This window comes from Zasmidium cellare (genome assembly GCF_010093935.1).
Source record: "Zasmidium cellare ATCC 36951 unplaced genomic scaffold M409scaffold_47, whole genome shotgun sequence".
NCBI classification, from domain to species: domain Eukaryota; kingdom Fungi; phylum Ascomycota; class Dothideomycetes; order Mycosphaerellales; family Mycosphaerellaceae; genus Zasmidium; species Zasmidium cellare.
In genome coordinates, this window is record NW_022986991.1 from 88132 (window position 1) to 107211 (window position 19080).

The window sequence follows — 19080 nt, forward strand, 5'->3', positions numbered from 1 at the left end:
TCGCAAGCGATGCGGTGTACCCAGATGATGTTGCATCGTACGTCGTCACTTCCAAGACGGTTGACCCTGTTGGCCGGGATGGGACTGCCTTGGCCAAAGTCGCTGCAGGAACGAGAGATAATGGTATAAGAAGTAGAAAGTCCATTAAGGTACAGCATCTCGCAAAGAGCAGGGAATGCACAGAGCTTAACCATGCTAGATTATCACTACTCGATCAAAACCGCCGCCGCATTGGCAATACTGCTGGCATTGCCGTCTGGCCTCCATGCTTGCCAGCGAGTACGCCACTTCCACTCGCACAGTCACGCCAAACGTCAAGCATCGCCACCGCCAGAGCTGTCAGAACATGAAGCTTTGATTATATCGTCTTTCGACAACAACAGCATCTCGGACTGGAGCTACTACTATACCCACGGCAATCACATTGCCGGACGTAACCGAAGCCAAGCACAGTGGACAGCCGATCGCTGGGCCGAAGCTGGCTTCGAGACGAGACTGGATAGCTATCATGTTTACTTGAAATATCCAGTCAGCAAGTCGCTGGTTGTGACTTGGCCAAATGGAACGACATACACGCCCAGCTTGGAGGAAGCAGTCCTTGAAGAAGACGATGTTACTGGATGGGAGGACCGGATTCCGACTTTCCATGGCTACAGTGCGAGCGGCGAGGCCAATGCAGAATACGTTTACGTCGGCAGAGGTCAACAAGTTGACTTTGAGCGGCTTGTGGCACTTGGCGTGGAGCTGGAAGGCAAGATTGCAGTTTCAAGATACGGAGGCCCATTCAGAGGATTGAAAGTCAAGAATGCGCAAGACTACGGAATGATTGGAGCTATTCTATTCACGGACCCCGGAGACGATGGTAACATCACTGTCGCCAAAGGCTACGCAGCGTATCCCGATGGACCAGCGAGGAATCCGACAGCAGTTCAGCGAGGAAGCGTGCAGTTCCTCTCACAATATCCAGGAGATCCCACAACACCCGGATATCCGTCTCGTGAAGACTCACCACGAGCGGATAAAGGAGTAGTGACACCTCAAATCCCATCGATTCCCATATCTTACGAAGAAGCTGGTCCCATACTTGCCGCATTGGATGGCTTTGGCACATCTGGCGTCGATGTCAATCGCACGAACTGGGTCGGCGCTCTCAATGCCACTTACTCAACTGGTCCTGCGCCTGGCGTCACTATCGGCCTGACCAACGAAATGGAAGACGCGTACACCGATATCTGGAATGCAATAGGCATCATCAACGGCACCAACACAGACGAGACGATCATCATCGGCAACCATCGAGACGCTTGGCTGATTGGAGGAGCAGCTGATCCCAATTCAGGCACTGCAATCATCGTTGAGCTGGGTCGAGTGTTCGGCAAGTTGCTAGAGCAAGGATGGAAGCCGAAAAGGAACATCGTCTTGTGCTCGTGGGACGCCGAAGAATATGGATTGGTTGGATCGACCGAGTGGGTTGAAGAGTTCATTCCCTGGATCAAAGACACGACGGTCTCATACCTCAACATCGACGTCGGTGCCAGTGGACCTCACCCAGGAATCTCGTCTACACCAGAGCAGCATGAGATCGCCGTTGAGACGATGAAGAAGATAGTCTGGCCAGCTCTTGGTGGCAACGAAACAATGTACGATGTTTGGTACGATGATACGGAAGGAGAGACTGGCGTGCTTGGGAGCGGAAGTGACTACACCGCCTTTGTGCATCGGGGAATCGCTTCAGTGAGTGACCAATTTTGGAGGTTTGATCGTGACACTGACACAACGTGTGAAGATCGATATGGGCTCTGATCCAGGACCAACTGACCCGATTTATCATTAGTAGGAACCACATAAACCGAGAAATCACCGCATATACTGATCACTGTAACAGTCACTCAAACTACGACAGCTACCACTGGATGGCAAACTTTGGTGATCCTGGCTTCTTGGTACACAAGGCTATGGGTATGTCGAATGATCCTGGACGGCACAGAAGGAATGAAGACTTACCCCCAAACAGGTCAATACCTGTCTATCCTCGCCTATCACCTTGCCACAGATGCACTCCTTCCTCTCAACCCGGGCAATTACGCGAGCGAATTAGGGGCCTACTACCAGGACCTCCGCTACACTATAGGCAACGCCACAGAAGACGTCGATACCTCGGAGATTCGATCGGCCATCGAGACATTCCGTGTCCAAGCCGAGGAAGCTTCTGCGTTGGCAGACGCTGCCGTCGAATCTGGCGATGATGAGCTCTTGCGGGTTGTCAATCACAAGTATCGCGATTTCCAGCGGGGCTTCGCTTCACAAGGTGGATTGCCGGATCGTGAGTTCTTCCAGCATCTGATCTTCGCTCCTGGGGTGGATACGGGTTATGCTCCGGTTACGTTCCCTGCTGTCACTGAGGCTGTGGAAGCTGGGAACTTCACGTTGGCCAGGGAGTGGGTCGGGAAGACTGCGGCTGCTATTCTGGCTGCTGGTGAGATTTTGAAGACCTGAGGGTGGGCTTATATGTTAGCAGCGTCAGAATGAACAGACATGAGCAAGAATGTCGATGGAGCTGCAAGATCACAACGCCATGATGTCCAGTCTCGGAGTTTCGGGGCCGCTTCTGCTACAACAGTCGCTTCGCTTGCTCGGCGTTCCCAGTTCCTTCTCCCATGAATCAATCGTTAGGTCGAGGACGACGCACCTCAACAGACGTTCAGAGGTAGGAAATCAGCCCTTGTACTTGTCTCCTGGCCCTCTGCTGATCTTACCGGCCTTACGCGCTACCGGAAGCATGGCGTTAGGGCTGGTGCGAGTTGGCTGCGTAGAAAGCGAAGAAGCACTGTGAGCGGGGTTGACATGTCACATCTTCTAATCAATTCGAGCTGTTGTTTGCGTATCTCTTCTTCGACGGGTTCAAACATCTCCCCTTCCAACAGACACGATCAGTGACACCAGCATTTTGACCACCCAGACGTCAGACAATCAGCTTACAACCATGACGACCCTCCCCATATCCGGCATCCTCCTCGAAGCAGAAGAATTCCAGGACTACGGCGGGTGGACCATGGATTCCCAATTCAGCCTCGAAATGGGCTCTCCCTACCTCCTCGCGCACGGGAACGGCGTCCCGGTCGCCGACGCAGTCACAACCTCCTACATCCCCCTGCCTGACCAGGGCGACTACCACATCTGGATTCGAGCCAAAGACTGGGTCCCGGGACACCATCCCGGAAGGTTCCAAGTCACCATCGACGACACGACGCTCGAGACGGTCTTTGGGGCGAATGATCGCGATTGGAGCTGGGAGTATGGCGGGAAGGTGGAGATGCCGCCTGGGGAGTTTACTGTGAGACTGCATGATCTGACGGGGTTTGGTTCCCGATGCGATGAGATTTTTTTGAGTCAGGATACGGTTCCGCCGCCGGAGTTTGTGGAGCCTGTGAAGGATATCGAGCAGGATTGGCGAAGGGGGATGAGGAGAATACCGCGGGAGCCGGTGCTGGGTGGGGAGTTTGATGTTATCGTCGTGGGGGGCGGGTTGGTGGGTTGTGTGGCGGCTGTTACGGCTGCGAGGTTAGGGGAGAGGGTTGCGGTTGTTCAGGACCGACCGAAGTTGGGTGGGAATGCGAGAGTGTGGAGATTGGGTTGAGTCCGAGAGGGTTGAGGGGGCCGTTAGTCGAGGAGATGGTGAAGAGGGGGGAGGATGGGGATATTCATGCGCGGGAGATTTTGGAAGGGATGGAGAATGTGGAGCTGTGGATGGAGCATACTGTCTTTAATACGATTAGTAAGCGTTCGAAGATCCTCTCTATCGATGTCCGGGATGCAAGAACTGGCCGTGAGACTCGTTTATCTGCCCCGAACTATATCGACTGCTCTGGGAAATGCATACTGGGTCTTCTCTGCGGCGCCGAGACCATGTCAGGACGTGAGCCTCGCGCCAAATACAACGAAAGTCTCGCCCCTCGGCGAGGCGATAACTTCCACCACGGCAATACCGTCTTCTTCCGCACGAGCATGGCAGACTCCCCCGTCCCCTTCCCAACAGACATCCCCTGGGCGACAGAAGTAGCCAAAGACTACGCAAACCTCGGAGGCCAACTCATCACCCCAGGGACAGAAAATGGACCCGGTCCAACCATCGACGAGAAACCGCACTCTCATAGTCCCATCGCCAGGATGCAAATCCCCTGCACCCACTTCTGGGAATACGGCCAATGGCTAGACCCCTACACCCAAGGCGAGACCATCCGCGACCACCTCTGGCGCGCCATCTACGGCACGCTCGCCAACATCAAATCCCACTCCACTGAATACGCCGACCTGCACCTCGAGCACGTCGCCTTCGTAGCCGGCCAAGGCGCCTTCAACCGCTACCGAGGCGACTACATCCTCTCCGAGCCGGACATCCGCAGCCATAGACCCTTCCCAGACGCCGTCGTGCAGAACGTCTCTCAGTTTTGTCTGCATTATCCGGGGGACACGAAGTATGATTTCCGGCTGCAGCATTGGACGTATGATGAGCGGGATGGCTCGCCGTATGAGATTCCGTTTCGAAGTCTCTACTCGTGTAATGTGGAGAATTTGCTCTTTGCGGGGAAGCATATCTCGACGACGCATATTGCTGGCGCGAGCACGAAGCATATGGGGTGTGGGAGTCAGCATGGGATTGCGGTGGGGGTTGCGGCGGCGTTGGCGAGGAAGTATAAAATCAGTCCTAGAGAGCTCGGCCGGAAACATATGCGCGAACTGCAGAGGCTCGTCGGGACAGTCACCGGCACTGATATTGGCGAGAAGACTGCCGGGAAGGTCGAGCGTGCGAAGCTGTAATCTCAGTCGCGAGGGCGTGTATACAGACGCGCTCCTTCCCCCTCCGTCCTAGCGCCACGCTAAAGTCCAATCCCGCCTCAACTTCGGCAGAACCCCATTCTAAGCTACATAGATCCCCTAAACGCCTACCCTTCGTCGAATCGGATAATTTCGACCGGCGTAGGGGTGGAGTGGTAAAGCGGGCGAGCTATGGGTTTAAGTTGGACGAGGGTTCGAATCCGGGCGGCTACACGACTGCATGATGTAAGGATTGCGAACGGAGGAACGATTGAAATCGACGGGGCGGCCGAATCGAACGAACGAACGAATACGGCGGAATCGAATCGAATTGCGACAGTCAAAGTAAGACATGAAAATTCCAAAGGGGTTTTCTGTCTTCTACCTAATACAGCGGTGTATTGGGTCTTCTTGTTTTGCCTTTTTTTTTTGGCTGAGTAGTTTTCTTATCTTAAGTAGTAGGATGGTGGTGGGTGTTATCTATTGCGATGTTTCGTTGTGTTGAAGTTTTGCTCTTTCGTTCGACTTAGTCGCTTTTTTGTTTCTGAGAAAGTGGTAGGTAGAGCTAGGCTAACAAACGGCTGAATCGGGAAGGAGCCAGCTCTCCAGCTACAAAGTCAAAACAAAACCTCTACAAACCTCTCTCCCGCGTCCACCGCACGCTTATCATACCACACCACCACAACACCACCACCAATCAAGCGCCTTAACTTCCTTCAACCCTCCAACAAAATCTCCTCCTCAGTCAAACCCTCCCCCACGCCCGCGCTCAACCACTCCGAGCACCAATACAAAGCCCCAGGCCAGCAAAACCTCTACAAGCCAACCGAACACTTCCACCACACACCTCTTCTCAAACCACACCACCAATCAACCCCCTTAACGCCTCCTCCCTCTCCCTCACTCTCTCCAACAAACCCTCGCCCTCCCCCTCCCTATCACCCACACCCACGCCCAACCTCTCCCCACACCACCCCAAAAACCTCAGCGTCAAATGCAAACACGTCGCCGCCATCGGCGTCGGATCCAGCACCCCCTCCTTCCTCCCCTCCTTCCCCCTCAAAACCTCGAAAAAGAACCCCGTCGCGTCGAGCATATTCCGCAGCAGATCTGCGATGGCTTCGCAGGGTTTTCCGTCGTCGGCGGGGTGGAGGATGGAGATGATGGAGAGGGTTATGGTAAGGGTTAGGCGGTATTGTTGGAAGAGGAGGGCGGCTTCGGGGGTGGGCGTGGAGAGGAGGGTGGGCGAGGTGCGGGAGAGCCAGGAGGTGAGGGTGGAGTTGAGGGAGTGGAGTTGAGATTGGAGGGTGGAGGTTTGGGAGGGGGAGAGGGGGGTGGTGGTGGTGGTGGTGGTGGCGCGGTGCCAGAGACAGAGAGCGCGGGCGAGGAGGTGGTCGAGGGAGATGGGGTTGGGTGGGTTCGTCGTTTCGACGTTTTGGAGGTAGGACAGCGTCTCAGCAGCGACGTCGCTTGAAGCGCCGCCGTAGATGAGGGACGTGAGCACGCTACTCCTCGCACCAGCGACCAAGTACTCAGGGACATTCTTCCCCTGCCTTCGTCGCCACTGAATCAAGCCCACCGCCCCCTTCTCATGAACCGTCGAAATCCGACCCCCATGTCGCACGCAATACGCCTGCTCGGCCTTCTGCAAGATCAAAACCGCCAAAAGAAGATCATCCTTCCCGCACTGCTCCGGATCCTGCAGCGCAGCCGTGATGGCCTGGATAGCGCGAGAGACGTTCCTAACATGCCGAGGACGGTGTCGGGCTGGATATGAAAGCGCGGTTATCTCCCCCGCCGCGACGGTGACTGCCAGACGCAGCGGCGAGTCGAAGGCGCTGTGATGGTAGATGGGGAAAAGAGTCGGATACAACCCACACTCCACCCTCCTCGCCGTCCCAAGCCGCATGAAATTCCCAAAGAAGAAATCCACGCACGAATCCTCAGGACTCGGCGTGATAACACCCGTCAAAACACCACAAAAATCCTCAGCCGCCGCCGCCTTCTTCAACCCACCGTTCCTTCGGGCGGTACCCTTCCTCACCACCTTCCCCGTCTGGTCCTTGAAAAGAAACCCCGCCCCATCGTCCCGATACCCCGGGCATTGAAGCCCTGCGAGGCGGCATCTGGAGCAGGCGGGCCGCCGCTGGTCGCAGCGCGTGTGGTGGGCGCGGCAGCGGTGGCAGCCTTGGCTGAAACCGCGGTGGACCATTGGAGAGGGAAGGGAATGAACGATAGGTGGGATTCGTTCCGGGGGAGGTTTTGCCGTTCAAAGGCGTTTGGGGGATGGATGGGAAGATTCTGGGGCGTGCAATGGGGGGTGTTCGAGTAGATGGTAGGCGGTTTGGTGATGGCAGGGCTGAGGAGTTTCGATGTCGTCCGCTGTGATCGACATGGAGGACTTCTGGATGCGGCAATTTTTGAGTAGCGGGGAAGTTTATTTTGCATTACCTGGACCTCAAAGGAAAGACCATACGTGTTGAGAGACAATGTATAATGCATGCTGGATAGAAGTCCTTGTGCTAGACCTTCGACGATGTCGACAGCAGAAGACCTATCTCAGCAATTCGACAAGCCTCCCCATCTCAAACCACTTGAACTCCCCATCTACTCCTTCTTCGAAGGCTGCACCCCCTGCCTCACCAACACACTCCCCATGCCCTTCCCAGCCTCATGCAACGCCCGCGTAGTCTCAGCACTCAACCTCACCTCCCTCCCACCCCTCTCCTTCATCTCCTCTTCATAAACCCTCACAACCTCCTCCCTCCCAACTTCACCAGCAAACCACTTCTTCAACCCCCGAAACATCTCCGCTGCATCTTGAAGTGCGTTGTTACAGCCCTGTCCTCGTTGGAAGGACATGGGATGCGCTGCGTCGCCGGCGAGGGTTACTCGGCCGCTGTGGTTGGACCAGGTGTGTTCGGGTAATGAAGGGTCCCAGTGCATCATTTTTGTGTACCACACATTCGATTCATCGTCGTCCATCCACTCGTATACGCTTCTCCAGGGCTCGCAGAAATCTTTGGCGAGGGATTTCGAGTGTTGAACTAGTTCTTTCTTCGACCAGGCTTCTTGACCTTCAGTCGCATGGAAGGAGATGTAGTGGAAGAATGTCCAGGTTTCGGGATGGTCTTTATCTGTAGCGTCGTGCACGCAGAGGAAGCCTGTCAAACCGGCGGGGTGGAGGGCGACTTGATACAGGGGATGGGAGTGGGGTTCTGAGCGGAGGAAATGCGCATGTTCGCGGGTGTGCTGGGTGAAGCACATGGTTGTTGCGAGATCTCCGACTTGAGTGAGTTTGGTTTGGTCAGGTCCAACTAGCAGCGATCGAATAGCAGAGTGTGTCCCGTCGCATCCTACGACCACCGAGCCAGTATCATGCGATCCGTCTGCGAATGATACTTGGGCAGTTGCGCCATCGTCCGAGTAGGTAATGCCGATGAGCTCTTTGCCCCAGTGCACCGAGTCGTCCAGATCAGTCAGAAGTAACGCTCTCAATTTATCTCTCGACAAGCGATACAACTTCTCAGACTCCAGAATTTTGATCAAATCCCCAGTCGATCCATTCAATAACGGGACCTGATACCAAGATGGCAGTCCAGGATGATGAGGGTCGACTTGGGTGGTTGGTAGCAAGGCGAAGAGGTCTTCTGGCAACAGCTCTTGGAGTGCATCCATTCCCCAATGCACGGTGAAGGTCCAGTTTCTTCTTGTCTGGCGACTTTCATTCTTCTCGTAAATTGCAAAGGGTATGCCTTCCTTTTTCAGCCCTTGCGCAAGACTGAGGCCGGTGACGCCTGTGCCGATGATAATGACTTTGTTCGAATCTGCCATGTCGAGGTAGTGTCGTACGTTCTGTGTACAGCTCTGACGTCCTGGTGGTTGAGCGGTATATGTAGTGACACCTCAACATGCATAATCTCGCAGGCATTGGCCAAGCTTTGAGTTGTGCCAATTTGTACACTATCTCGCGCTTGTTCGGTGGGAGAATAAGTCCACACGAGCGAGGCTTCCAGCTGATGGGCGCTGTGGCTTGGTGGTTCTTTCAGCCATGGAGCGTCCGGACAGCTCGTACAGTCTCGAGACACAGTCAGCCTCACCATGTCGTTCAGTCTCTTGACCACAAGAGGTATGGTATTCCATTAAATCAAATGACTCATGCTTGGTCCTTGATGATGCTTCTCACACGCTTCCTCTCTTCTGCGTCAAGTTTCCATTGCACGCCTGTCTCCCGTTCAAGCTGTACGCCACTCAACTTTGAGATCTCTTCCCACTCGTCATCTTCCATATTCAGTATAAGGGTCATCTGCGCGCATCGAGCAAATGCATCTCGTAGTTCGTACTTTCCGCCTTTGACGGCCGCCGCGACGATGCCAGCGATATCACGCTCAAGTCTGATGGCGCCGAGCTCATTGACGCGCCCGTAATATGACCAGATTCGCTTTTCCAGTGTGCGAGCGAGATACCCAATCGTCGAAGTGATAAGTCTGTCGTAATTCGCGGGTGTCACGATACGCTTGATCGGTAGAGTGAAAGCCTGCCATCCTCTTTCAAATCGTTGAGCGACCAGATCTTCAGCAGGTGTGTCTTGATCCTCTCGCGCACCGTCTTCTGCGGTAGTGTTGTAATCAACATCTCGGAAAGTCTCATTTAGGACAGGTCGCAGACGGGGGCGCATGACTTGCTTCAGCATGACTTCTATCGCCTCGTTGATGAGTTCGGTGGTCTTGACTTCGAAGCCTGACTCCATGTTGTGAAGGGTCTTCTCGACGGAAGTCGCTTCATTGCCAAACGGGAACGAATCTGCAAGTGAAGAGTGTCCATTCGATTGCTGAGCGTTAGCAGGTTGTCCCAGGCTCGTGTTGACTATTCTCTTGACATAATCGGTCGCAACATCCAAGTTGTTGACCAGAACAAGAAATGCAATGATGAGACTTTCAGGTGGAAGAGCGCCTTGGATTGCGGCTTTCGGGTAGCTCTCATCTCGCATCTTTCGTTGAACCATGCCGAAGAAGTCAGATCCCAATACTCTGCCCACAGAAGGCACGACACTCGAGATGACTGTCCGCTGAGAGGTGGATAATGTGCGTTGGAGGACTTGATTGACAATGTACATGACGTCGTCGACGGCAGAGGTGATGAAGGGTGGGTTCGAGCCTAGCGATTTGTTTGGGTTCAGCGTCAAATCAGTCGGAAATTCGTCCAGCTGGAAGGCCTTCTCCACAGATCGTCTGAAAAAGAAGGTAGCCATCAGATTGAAAGGGTCGATCAGCAAGTCGGCGACCTTCTTCTGCAGCGTGCTGTGAACGATGAAGGCTGGAAGGTGCAGTTTGGAATCCGGATCCTCTGTCAGGGGTGTAGTTTTGCTGGCCAAGAAGCGCGAATAGAGTGACCAGCGACCCAGCATGACTGCACTCTCACTCAGCAAAGCATCAATCTCTTTCATATCCACGCTTTCATCCTCACTGACACGTCCAGAGCCTGGAGCAGGCGAGTCGCTGCGAGAAAAGGCAGACTTTTGCGATGGCAGGAAGCTCTGAACGAGGAAGTTGAAGGGATAACTCTTGACATCAGTCAACTTCCGGCTCACTCTTCTCTCATCGGCCCAGGTGTCCAGAATGAGACCTCCTTGAAGATCTGCCTCAACTTGAATCCTCTCAATGACTTTGATCATGCTGCCAGCGCCGTAGTGCCTTTCCACAAGCGGTTCGTGCCCGTCAACAATCTGGGCAATGTGCTCGAAAAGCTTGGTGAGAGTGTTGGCGTAGAACATGCCATCCTTTCGCTGAGTACCACTCATATTACTCCTGGCTCTGGCAGCGATCCCACTGCATACATATCGCCCGTATGCATCTAATCCAACGTCGCTCCTGCCAATGAGTGGGAAGAGCTTGAAGAAGCGGGTCACCTGAGCCCCATCACCCTCTTTAGCAGCCTTCTCAAATTCTCGCAAGAACAGTGCGCAAAGACTTTCAGCTGCGGAATCCAAAGTCTGCCGTGGCGGATCCGGTACTTCTGCAGTGGGCACAATCTCATCCGCGAAAGCACCATCAATGACAGTATCCGGGATTTGCGATGCTCGGTGCAGATAGTTTGCAGCGGTCTCCCAATCTTGAGGGGCTCCCATAGAGCCATGCACACCCAAGACACATGCCTTGAGCTCGGCGACCTGCTCCACCACATCCAGGGTAGATTTCACGGCCGCTTGCTCCTGGTCGAGTTTCTTCACCGCTCCAGAGATGCGGTGGGCGGTGGAAGCTGCAGACGAAAGCATGCCATTGCTAATGGCACGCGTAGACACGACCTGAGAGCCAAGCTGGGCACGCGCGAGATCGAGACGAGACAGCTGGCGAGAGACATCTTTCTGAGTCTGCAGCAAGGTGTCCAAGCGGGATGTTACTGCGGCTTCCCGCTGAGACAGCTCCTGCAAAGCGTGTTGGATATCCTGGGCAGAGGTGGCGTTGTATATGTCCGGTGCCGCCTCGTGGTAGCCATTCCCGTTCGACAGTGTGGCGGCCATGTTGGAGTTGATGGTCGGTGAATGGCGCTCACGTGAATTTCGGCGAGTTCGCGTGAGGTTGGCGGCGCTAGAAATAGAGTTGTGGCGATTGGCAGCCACGCGACGGGAAGGCACGATAGGGAGCGGAAGGAAAGATGGCGTAACGCTGTTTCACAACGGCAGCATTGTTTGAAACATAATATCGATTCGACGAATGGCGGCGAGTGACAACGACCTGATACATGCAGCAGCTGTCGCCTCAGTCGAAAGATCAGGAGTAGTCCTAGGCGAGGTTGGAGTGGGAGAGCAGAGCAGAGCATTGCGTCTTCCTCAGCCACCTTTCACGCGCTGACCCTGCGATCTGGAACGCCGGCGCCAGTCAACCCACACTCGCCTGCTGCCCACATCTTTCCCCCGTGCGACGGTACCACCATAAACGAATCCTGCCTGACCAGATCACTTTTGGCTCCACGACGTTGTTATCGTCAGTATTATCCTACCCGTCGAGTCGCTGCTTCCCGGAATACTGATCGCGACGTCATCATCGGACGAGCAACCCATAAGCGCCGCCGCCGCATAGCAACCGCAACCAGCGAGAGCCTCATCAGGAAAGCAGCATCTCGGGTCGCGCACGCCTCGAGGACGACCATCAAACTTCGGGAAAGAGCATCGGAAAGGCCACATACTCTGGCGATCAGGACATTTTCCACACATGTTGCGACCGGGCCCTCGCAGGCGATAACAGCATCTTTCCCCCTCCGCCCTCCCCTCCCCTCCCCCAGCAGCCCAGCGCCGCCATGGACGCTGCCGGCCATGCTCTCTACCACGCCAACTCCCTCTACGCGCGCATGGGCGCTTCCTCCGGCGACTCCAAATCTCGACCTGGATACTACAAGATCGTGGGGATTGTCTTGGCTGTCTGCTCGGGCCTCTTCATCGGCGTCTCCTTCGTCATCAAGAAGGTGGGATTGCTGAAGGCGAATGTCAAGTACAATGAAGAAGCTGGAGAAGGATATGGATACCTCAAGAATGCGTGGTGGTGGTTGGGCATGACGCTGATGATCATTGGGGAAGTCTGCAACTTTGTCGCATACGCTTTTACGGATGCCATTCTGGTCACTCCCCTGGGTGCTCTGGCTGTCGTCCTGACGGCTATCCTGAGTTGGGTCTTCTTGAAGGAGAGACTGAGCTTCGTCGGCTGGGTGGCCTGCTTCCTCTGCATCGTGGGCAGTGTGATTATCACTCTCAATGCACCCGAGCAGAGCGCCGTCGCCGACATCCAGGACATGCAGCACTATGTCATCACCCCCGGCTTCTTGAGCTATGCTGGAATCATCATCGTGGGGTGTGTCATCGTCGCCTGGTATGTGGGGCCACGATATGGCAAGAAGAGCATGATGGTGTACCTCACGATCTGCTCTTTGATTGGAGGTCTGAGTGTGGTTGCCACGCAAGGTCTGGGTGCGGCCATCATTGCGCAAATCAATGGCGAAGCGCAGTTCAACAAGTGGTTTACATATGTCTTGTTCGTCTTCGTTATTGGCACGCTGCTGACAGAAATCATCTATCTGAATGTAAGTAATGCTCACCCAACACTGACCCCAACACTAACATCCCCCTAGAAAGCACTCAACCTCTTCAACGCCGCCCTCGTCACACCCACCTACTACGTCTACTTCACCTCATCCACCATCGTCGCCTCCGCAGTCCTGTTTCAAGGGTTCCACGGCACCGCTACACAAATCGTCGATGTCATCATGGGCTTTCTGGTCATCTGCTCAGGGGTGGTACTACTGCAACTCGCCAAATCCGCCAAAGACGTCCCCGACTCCAAAGTTCTGGATGGCGAACTCGATCAAATTCGAACAGTTGCGGAAGTCGCAGAACCCGAGTACGAGCCTCGTGCGGATACAATTCGTGGAGGTGCAGGCATTGTCAGGGCGATGAGTCAGGTGCGGACGAAGCGGCAGGCTGAAGAAGCGAAGAGGATACACGAGGAGAGGATGGAGGCTATTGGGGAGGATGAGACTGTTGAATGGGATGGTCTGCGGAGGAGGAAGACTGTCTCGACGGAAGGGCCTGGGTCGCTGCGTAGGAGGAAGACCGTACACCCACCACTGGGCATGTCGCATTTCCCGGATCCTGACGAAGTCTCCGAACCTGATAGCGAGGTGCATCCAGGGTTCTTCGGCCGAATAGGAAGAAGCATGCGGTCATCGAAACACCAGCGAGGACACAGCCCTGTGCCAATGGACAGCGTGCCAGCTGACAAGGAGGAAGCATTGCACGTATACGGCCTCCCACCAGGTCTTCAAAAGTCCGACGCCCAATACGACGACACAGCATACCACTCCCCCGGCGGAGGACCATCAGGAAGCACCCACATCCACTGGGCCGGCCAAGATGTCGACCGCGAACGGGCAGACTCCCGAGGAAGCAGCCTCGCACCGCCCAGACCCCCACCCCACGGCGGCGCGCCCTCATCATCAGGAGCCAAACGCCAATTCTCCTTCCAAAACGTCTTCTCCCGGAATAAGAGCAACGCCAGCACCGACGACGGCCAGCGACCGATTAGTAGAGGCGCCCTGTCCTTCGCGAGCCGACGCAGCAGTCGCGATTATCCCACGGGAAACGCCACGACCGAAGAAGAGCGCCTCGGTCTGGTGCACGGCGACTCGCATAAGATCCTGCCGAAGTTCGACGAGGAAGCCGAAAGAGAGAGCAGTGACGAATGGCAAGTCACCAGCGGGTCCATGTCCAGCTCACCGGAGCAGCTGGGCGCGAGCGCGGATTTGGGGCAGAGAAGAAGGCGGGATCCGTACGATGAGGACGAGGATGATGGGTTGTATGACGAGCCGTTGAGGAGTCCTGCGAGGGAGGATAGTGGTGATCGGGGTGGCAAGGGAGGCCGTGCGTTTGTCTAGCGTTCAGCGTCGGGCGTCTCGGGGTTGTTTTTGGCTTGATCATGGAATGAAGGTGCATGGATGGGAGGGTATAGTCATTGATGAAGAAGTGAGTAGGAGGGACGTTCTGTACAAAAACCCGACACGACACGATCAGACGAAGTAGATGCACACATTCTAAAAACTGCATTCATACACCCTCTATTTCTCCCCAGTCCCCTCCCCATTCACCCCCTCCCCCTTCTCCTTCCCCAACACACTCTCCACCGCCATCCCAATCCAATTCCTCCACTCCACCGCCAAATGCCGTCTCTGCGCCTCCCTCACAACCTCCCCAACCCCCTCCGGCAAACACCCGCCCACCTTAACCTCAAACCCCCTCCCGTTCCCACCCACCTCCAACTCCCCCCCTTCCAAATCCCGAAACTGATGACAAGCATAACCCACCACAATCCTCGGATCCGCCTGCAACAGCCCCGCGGCCGCCATACTGATAGGATACTTCCCTTCCTCGCGAAGGAGTTTCGAAACGAAATCCGGCGGCTGCCCATCCGGGAAGAAATGCAGATCGAAAAGCGACACGTGGCTGTCGATCGTCTCGAGCACTTCGTGCCCGTTGATGTAGTGTTCCGGGTGGCCGGCCCACATGGTTTGGATGTCGGACATCGACTCCTTAAACCATGCGAGGAGTTCGGCCGAGGAGATTCCTTGGGCGCGGAGGGTCACGGAGATGGGGGCGTAGGGGATTTCGGAGGGGGTGGTGCTGGGGCTGGTGAAGGATTTCCAGTAGGTGTCTGCGGCGGCGATGTCTTCGGCGAGGAGGGTTTTTAGGGCGGCTTTGCCGAGGCGGGTTTTGAGGAGGGTGAGGGCGGTGCGGGCGGAGGCGAGTTCGTGGTCGTTTTGGGTGCCCGGGGTGGTGGGGCCGGAGAGGACGGTGACTTTTGGAGAGGCCATTATGGTGGAAGTTTTGGGTGGTGGATGGATTGGGGAATGTTGGACTTCACTTGCTTTCAGGGCGTGGCTTGTCGAGAATTGTTTGGCGAAGTTGATGCACTGGATGTGCTTCGATCTGGTTGCGATTGTTCGTAGCATTGTTGTTTGTTTCATGAGTCGTCCCTGTCAATTGATATATTGTCCTTTCAATCGTTATGTCCGTGTGGTGTGGCAGCCCTACATCGAGCTTTATTCCCGACGGCGTACGAGAAGCCCCCAGTGACAACGACACTCCTTCTCATGAAGACCACTTTCGTCCAAGGCCTGCGTTCGTGGTCCCAGGGCCGATAGAATTGCCCTCTTTGAAGATGGACACTCTGCGAGAAAGGTTTCCCTGTCACGAGGCATCCGCGTGGCAGCCATGAAGGATCAATTTGTGGATTTCGGGCACGAAATCTTCCGTTTCGATTCTCGGTCGCACACTGACAAAGTAATGTCGCTTTTCTCGATCGACTTCGAGCTCCAGGGACTTGTGGTATGAGAGCGTAACATTGTCGCTCATGAAACAGACCATCCAATGGTATGAGGCCAAGGATTTTCCTCAAGCGTCAACCACCGCGATGCGGCTGAAGGTTGCAAAGCATTTCCCCCACATGGAGCTTCTTGCCCTGGATCGCTAAAGGCAGGAGGAGAGACGCTTGCATTCTGACGCAGGACCTGTAGCCTTTCCTGTCGACAACTCGTCAGCTTTATCTCAAAAATGAGCCACATATGTGGTATACCAGCAGAAACCCTCTCTCGCTTGTGTTGGGAGGAGAGGCTTCGCATCCAACCTAAGCTCTATCAAGCTCTCAGCTGTAGACTTCACACGACTGCTCGCATTCTGGTGAGATTCATCAAATAACAAGAACAGTCCGCAACTTACCACTTCGCTCTTCATCTTCCAATCCACACCATTCAAGATGGCCCCTCCCGACCTCCTTGAACTCGACTCCCTCACAATAACAGCCATAATCGACAACGAACTCGACCCAATCTCCCCCTGCCCCAACCCCGCCGTCCAACAATCCGGAAACCTCAAAGACGTCGCCCTCAACGGCCGCAAACTCGCCAAAGATGAACGCGGCGGCGCTCTGGCGGAATTTCGAATGGACGAGATCTGCTGCTCAGCACACGGCTTATCCCTCCTCATCACCGGCATGCAAGGCGATCAGAAACACACAATCCTGTTCGATACCGGTCCGGAAGAGTCCGCGTGGGAACGCAATGCTCGGAGACTGAGAGCTGACATCGCGCCGATCGAGGTCATTCAGCTGAGCCATTGGCATCGAGATCATAGCGGTGGGATGCTGAAAGTGTTGGAGATGGTGAATGCTGCGAGGAGAGAGCAGAACTCGAATCTTCCGCCTGTGTCTGTTGACCTGCATCCGAAACGGCCCATGTACAGTGGGATGTGGCCTCCAGGTCTGCCCGGGCCGATGTCGATGGAGGCCGATCCAACTTTTGAGGAGATTGAGGCTTTGGGGGCGAAGGTGGCGAAGAGTGATCAGGCGCACACGATTTGCGAGGACATGTTTCTTGTCAGTGGCGAGATCCCGCGGGTGACGGAGTACGAGAAGGGTTTGAAGTTTGGTGTGAGGTATCATGGAGAAGAGAAGGGCTGGGAAGAGGACATGAAGATGCCGGATGAAAGATTGCTGATGTGCAAGTTGAAAGGTATTTTCCATTTTCATCGGCCAATATTGTCTGCTGACTGTGAGCTGCAGGCAAGGGGATCGTAGTGTTCACCGGCTGCTCGCACGCTGGTGTGGTCAACGCATCAAGACATGCAGTAGAGCTCGGAGGAGGTGCGCCGTTATATGCTGTGATGGGCGGCTTTCATCTTGCAGATGCCGATGCAGGGTACATTCAAAGCACCGTCAATGATCTGAAAGCGCTTGACACGCAGATAATGCTTGCTGGTCATTGCACGGGATGGCGAGCCAAGTTCAAGATCCAGGAAGAGATGCCAGGACGACTGGTCCCATCGTTTGTTGGATCTAAGTTTGAGCTGTAGTCACGACCCAAGGTAGCCGAGAACCAGTGTTGGACACTTCATAGCAGATGCATGTCTATCCCCAGAGATGCACAATCGTCCATGCTAATAGACTGCCTTTCGAGGTATTTGAGCTCAGGTATCAGACTGAGAGGAACTTGTAGAAGAAGAGCCGCTTTCAGACTCCCATTCAGAATCACTCTCACTGTCCGCGTTGGAGGTGCGGTGGCCAGGTATTTCTGCCACAAAGCCACCGTCGTAGACCAGGGTTTCCACTGGCGTTGGCTCTCCGTAGAGGTAAGGTGGGAAGTAATGGCTGCGCGGCTTGAAGAAAAATCGTAGATGGACTCCCATCGAACGGGTGGCTTTCGATGTGACTTCGATCAGGTTCTTGGTCTGGGATGGTAGAATGTTGCCGTCTGCATCGTAAGCCGTGGAACCGAATGAGATGTCTATGTTCTTCAGAGTAGATGGCACTGATGCTGATGGTGCTCGAAGGAAAGGAACAATTCCAATAGCGTGATCTTCCGCTGTGCTTCCAAGTTCTCTCCTAAACGGAGTCAAAGCCTTGAATTCGAGAGTCTTCAAAATTGGTGGAGAGCAGGATGTCATGAGCGCACGCTCGAAGTTAGGGCAGTGCCCGATTAATGACACCTTCGTGAGCTTGTTAAAGTCGGTGAATCCAGCATCAATGGGGGCGCTGCAAGCATCCCTGATTCGGGCTAGATGGCGATGTTGGAAGTACGTCTCTGTGGTGGTGTACGTGAAGGTCGTGAGAGTGCTGCTCTGTTGTTTCAGTGCGTCGACTGTGAGTTGAGGGTTGACGGTGAAGAGGTGGTTGGAGCCGGGATCGATGTCGTCCGCAAATTGAAGGATGTTGTGGCAATTTTCTCCTGAGCATGGTATAAGCGTGATGGGTTGCGAAGGGTGGGCATGCATCACTCACCAAGATACAAAACTTCCAAATCTTGTGGTACAGACAAGATACCGTGAAGTCCGCGGTGACTGACGTTGCATTCCTCCAATTCGAGATGTTTGAGTGTTTTGGACGACTTGTCTTTGGCGTCTTCGAGCACTCTATCCAAGATATTGACGCAAGAGACTTTGAGGAACTGTAAGTTGGGTAATAAGAAGATTGCTAGGCTTCCTGAATCCAAAGTCCAGTACGGGCTGTCAGGGCCGTTGCAATGAAGTGTGACTGCGAAGAGACTTGTCAGTAAATACGACGTCGCAGGCAAACCCATCCTACTCACGCCTCCTTAACTTCTGCAATGGCTTTCGTGCAAGATCGACTTCTTTCTCAAGCGCCACAGCATTCTGAAAGGGCTCGAATAGTTGGGTCGCCATCTCTCGCCACGTCTCGGCATCCTCAAACTCGCTCGTATTACATTGCGGGCTCTCGAAAATCAATTCCTTGAGGTTTCGTGCTCGATCTAGTAAATCCGCAATGGCTTCGAAGTCCTGCCTGTAGCGTGCATGGCAAGGGATTTCAAGATAGTGAATCCCCGCAGCACGTTCGGGTCGAGAATCGAGCGCGAGGCGGATGTCATTCGTCTCAGGTCCTGTTCTGACGAGAATTGAGCGGTATAGCGCCGGCTCTGCTAGATGTTGGACTCTGCGACATGTTCGTGCCAGTCGCCGTAAGGTGCGGATGTTGTCGACCTGCTCGATGATGTGTGCGATGAGCTCATTGGGGAGGTCGAGCAGAGGGAACTGGAACTGCGTGTTCCTCGCGGTGAACTTGTCGACGGCCTGCATGATTCGGAACTTGAGGCGCATGATCCGGTGGCGGTGATGTCGTGTATCTTGAGGAAGTAGTGTGTCTTTGGTGGTGGAAGGCGGCAATGTTTCCCTGTGACCGGTTAACTCGGCGGCATGTTTTAACCGGTCAATTA

The 19080-nt window shown here is 54.7% G+C and overlaps 9 protein-coding genes across 9 annotated transcripts; 4 read left to right on the plus strand and 5 right to left on the minus strand.

Annotated features, from left to right (window-relative positions):
- Positions 1-192: 192 nt before the first annotated feature.
- Positions 193-2496, plus strand: M409DRAFT_28947 (uncharacterized protein; the record flags this gene model as incomplete). The annotated part of the gene is made up of 4 exons (XM_033809242.1): positions 193-1734; positions 1787-1833; positions 1886-1959; positions 2015-2496. The coding sequence occupies 4 exons, from the start codon at positions 193-195 to the stop codon at positions 2494-2496; spliced, it is 2145 nt and encodes a 714-aa protein (XP_033661452.1).
- Positions 2497-2983: 487 nt separating this feature from the next.
- Positions 2984-4818, plus strand: M409DRAFT_70320 (uncharacterized protein; the record flags this gene model as incomplete). Its single annotated transcript, XM_033818676.1, has 2 exons — positions 2984-3605; positions 3647-4818. 2 exons carry the CDS (start codon positions 2984-2986, stop codon positions 4816-4818), a joined length of 1794 nt encoding a protein of 597 aa, XP_033661453.1.
- An 850-nt stretch (positions 4819-5668) lies between these two features.
- On the minus strand, positions 5669-7027 carry M409DRAFT_28950 (uncharacterized protein; the record flags this gene model as incomplete). The annotated part of the gene is made up of 1 exon (XM_033809243.1): positions 5669-7027. The coding sequence occupies one exon, from the start codon at positions 7025-7027 to the stop codon at positions 5669-5671; it is 1359 nt and encodes a 452-aa protein (XP_033661454.1).
- Positions 7028-7422: 395 nt separating this feature from the next.
- M409DRAFT_28951 (uncharacterized protein) lies at positions 7423-8649 on the minus strand (the record flags this gene model as incomplete). Its single annotated transcript, XM_033809244.1, has 1 exon — positions 7423-8649. The coding sequence occupies one exon, from the start codon at positions 8647-8649 to the stop codon at positions 7423-7425; it is 1227 nt and encodes a 408-aa protein (XP_033661455.1).
- Positions 8650-8971: 322 nt separating this feature from the next.
- On the minus strand, positions 8972-11335 carry M409DRAFT_28952 (uncharacterized protein; the record flags this gene model as incomplete). Its single annotated transcript, XM_033809245.1, has 1 exon — positions 8972-11335. One exon carries the CDS (start codon positions 11333-11335, stop codon positions 8972-8974), a length of 2364 nt encoding a protein of 787 aa, XP_033661456.1.
- Positions 11336-12111: 776 nt separating this feature from the next.
- On the plus strand, positions 12112-14238 carry M409DRAFT_70323 (uncharacterized protein; the record flags this gene model as incomplete). Its single annotated transcript, XM_033818677.1, has 2 exons — positions 12112-12888; positions 12937-14238. The coding sequence occupies 2 exons, from the start codon at positions 12112-12114 to the stop codon at positions 14236-14238; spliced, it is 2079 nt and encodes a 692-aa protein (XP_033661457.1).
- A 180-nt stretch (positions 14239-14418) lies between these two features.
- M409DRAFT_28954 (uncharacterized protein) lies at positions 14419-15171 on the minus strand (the record flags this gene model as incomplete). Its single annotated transcript, XM_033809246.1, has 1 exon — positions 14419-15171. One exon carries the CDS (start codon positions 15169-15171, stop codon positions 14419-14421), a length of 753 nt encoding a protein of 250 aa, XP_033661458.1.
- Positions 15172-16112: 941 nt separating this feature from the next.
- Positions 16113-17206, plus strand: M409DRAFT_70324 (uncharacterized protein; the record flags this gene model as incomplete). Its single annotated transcript, XM_033818678.1, has 2 exons — positions 16113-16866; positions 16917-17206. The coding sequence occupies 2 exons, from the start codon at positions 16113-16115 to the stop codon at positions 17204-17206; spliced, it is 1044 nt and encodes a 347-aa protein (XP_033661459.1).
- Positions 17207-17261: 55 nt separating this feature from the next.
- Positions 17262-18964, minus strand: M409DRAFT_70325 (uncharacterized protein; the record flags this gene model as incomplete). Its single annotated transcript, XM_033818679.1, has 4 exons — positions 17262-17302; positions 17440-18078; positions 18132-18383; positions 18439-18964. The coding sequence occupies 4 exons, from the start codon at positions 18962-18964 to the stop codon at positions 17262-17264; spliced, it is 1458 nt and encodes a 485-aa protein (XP_033661460.1).
- Between the last annotated feature and the right edge of the window lie 116 nt (positions 18965-19080).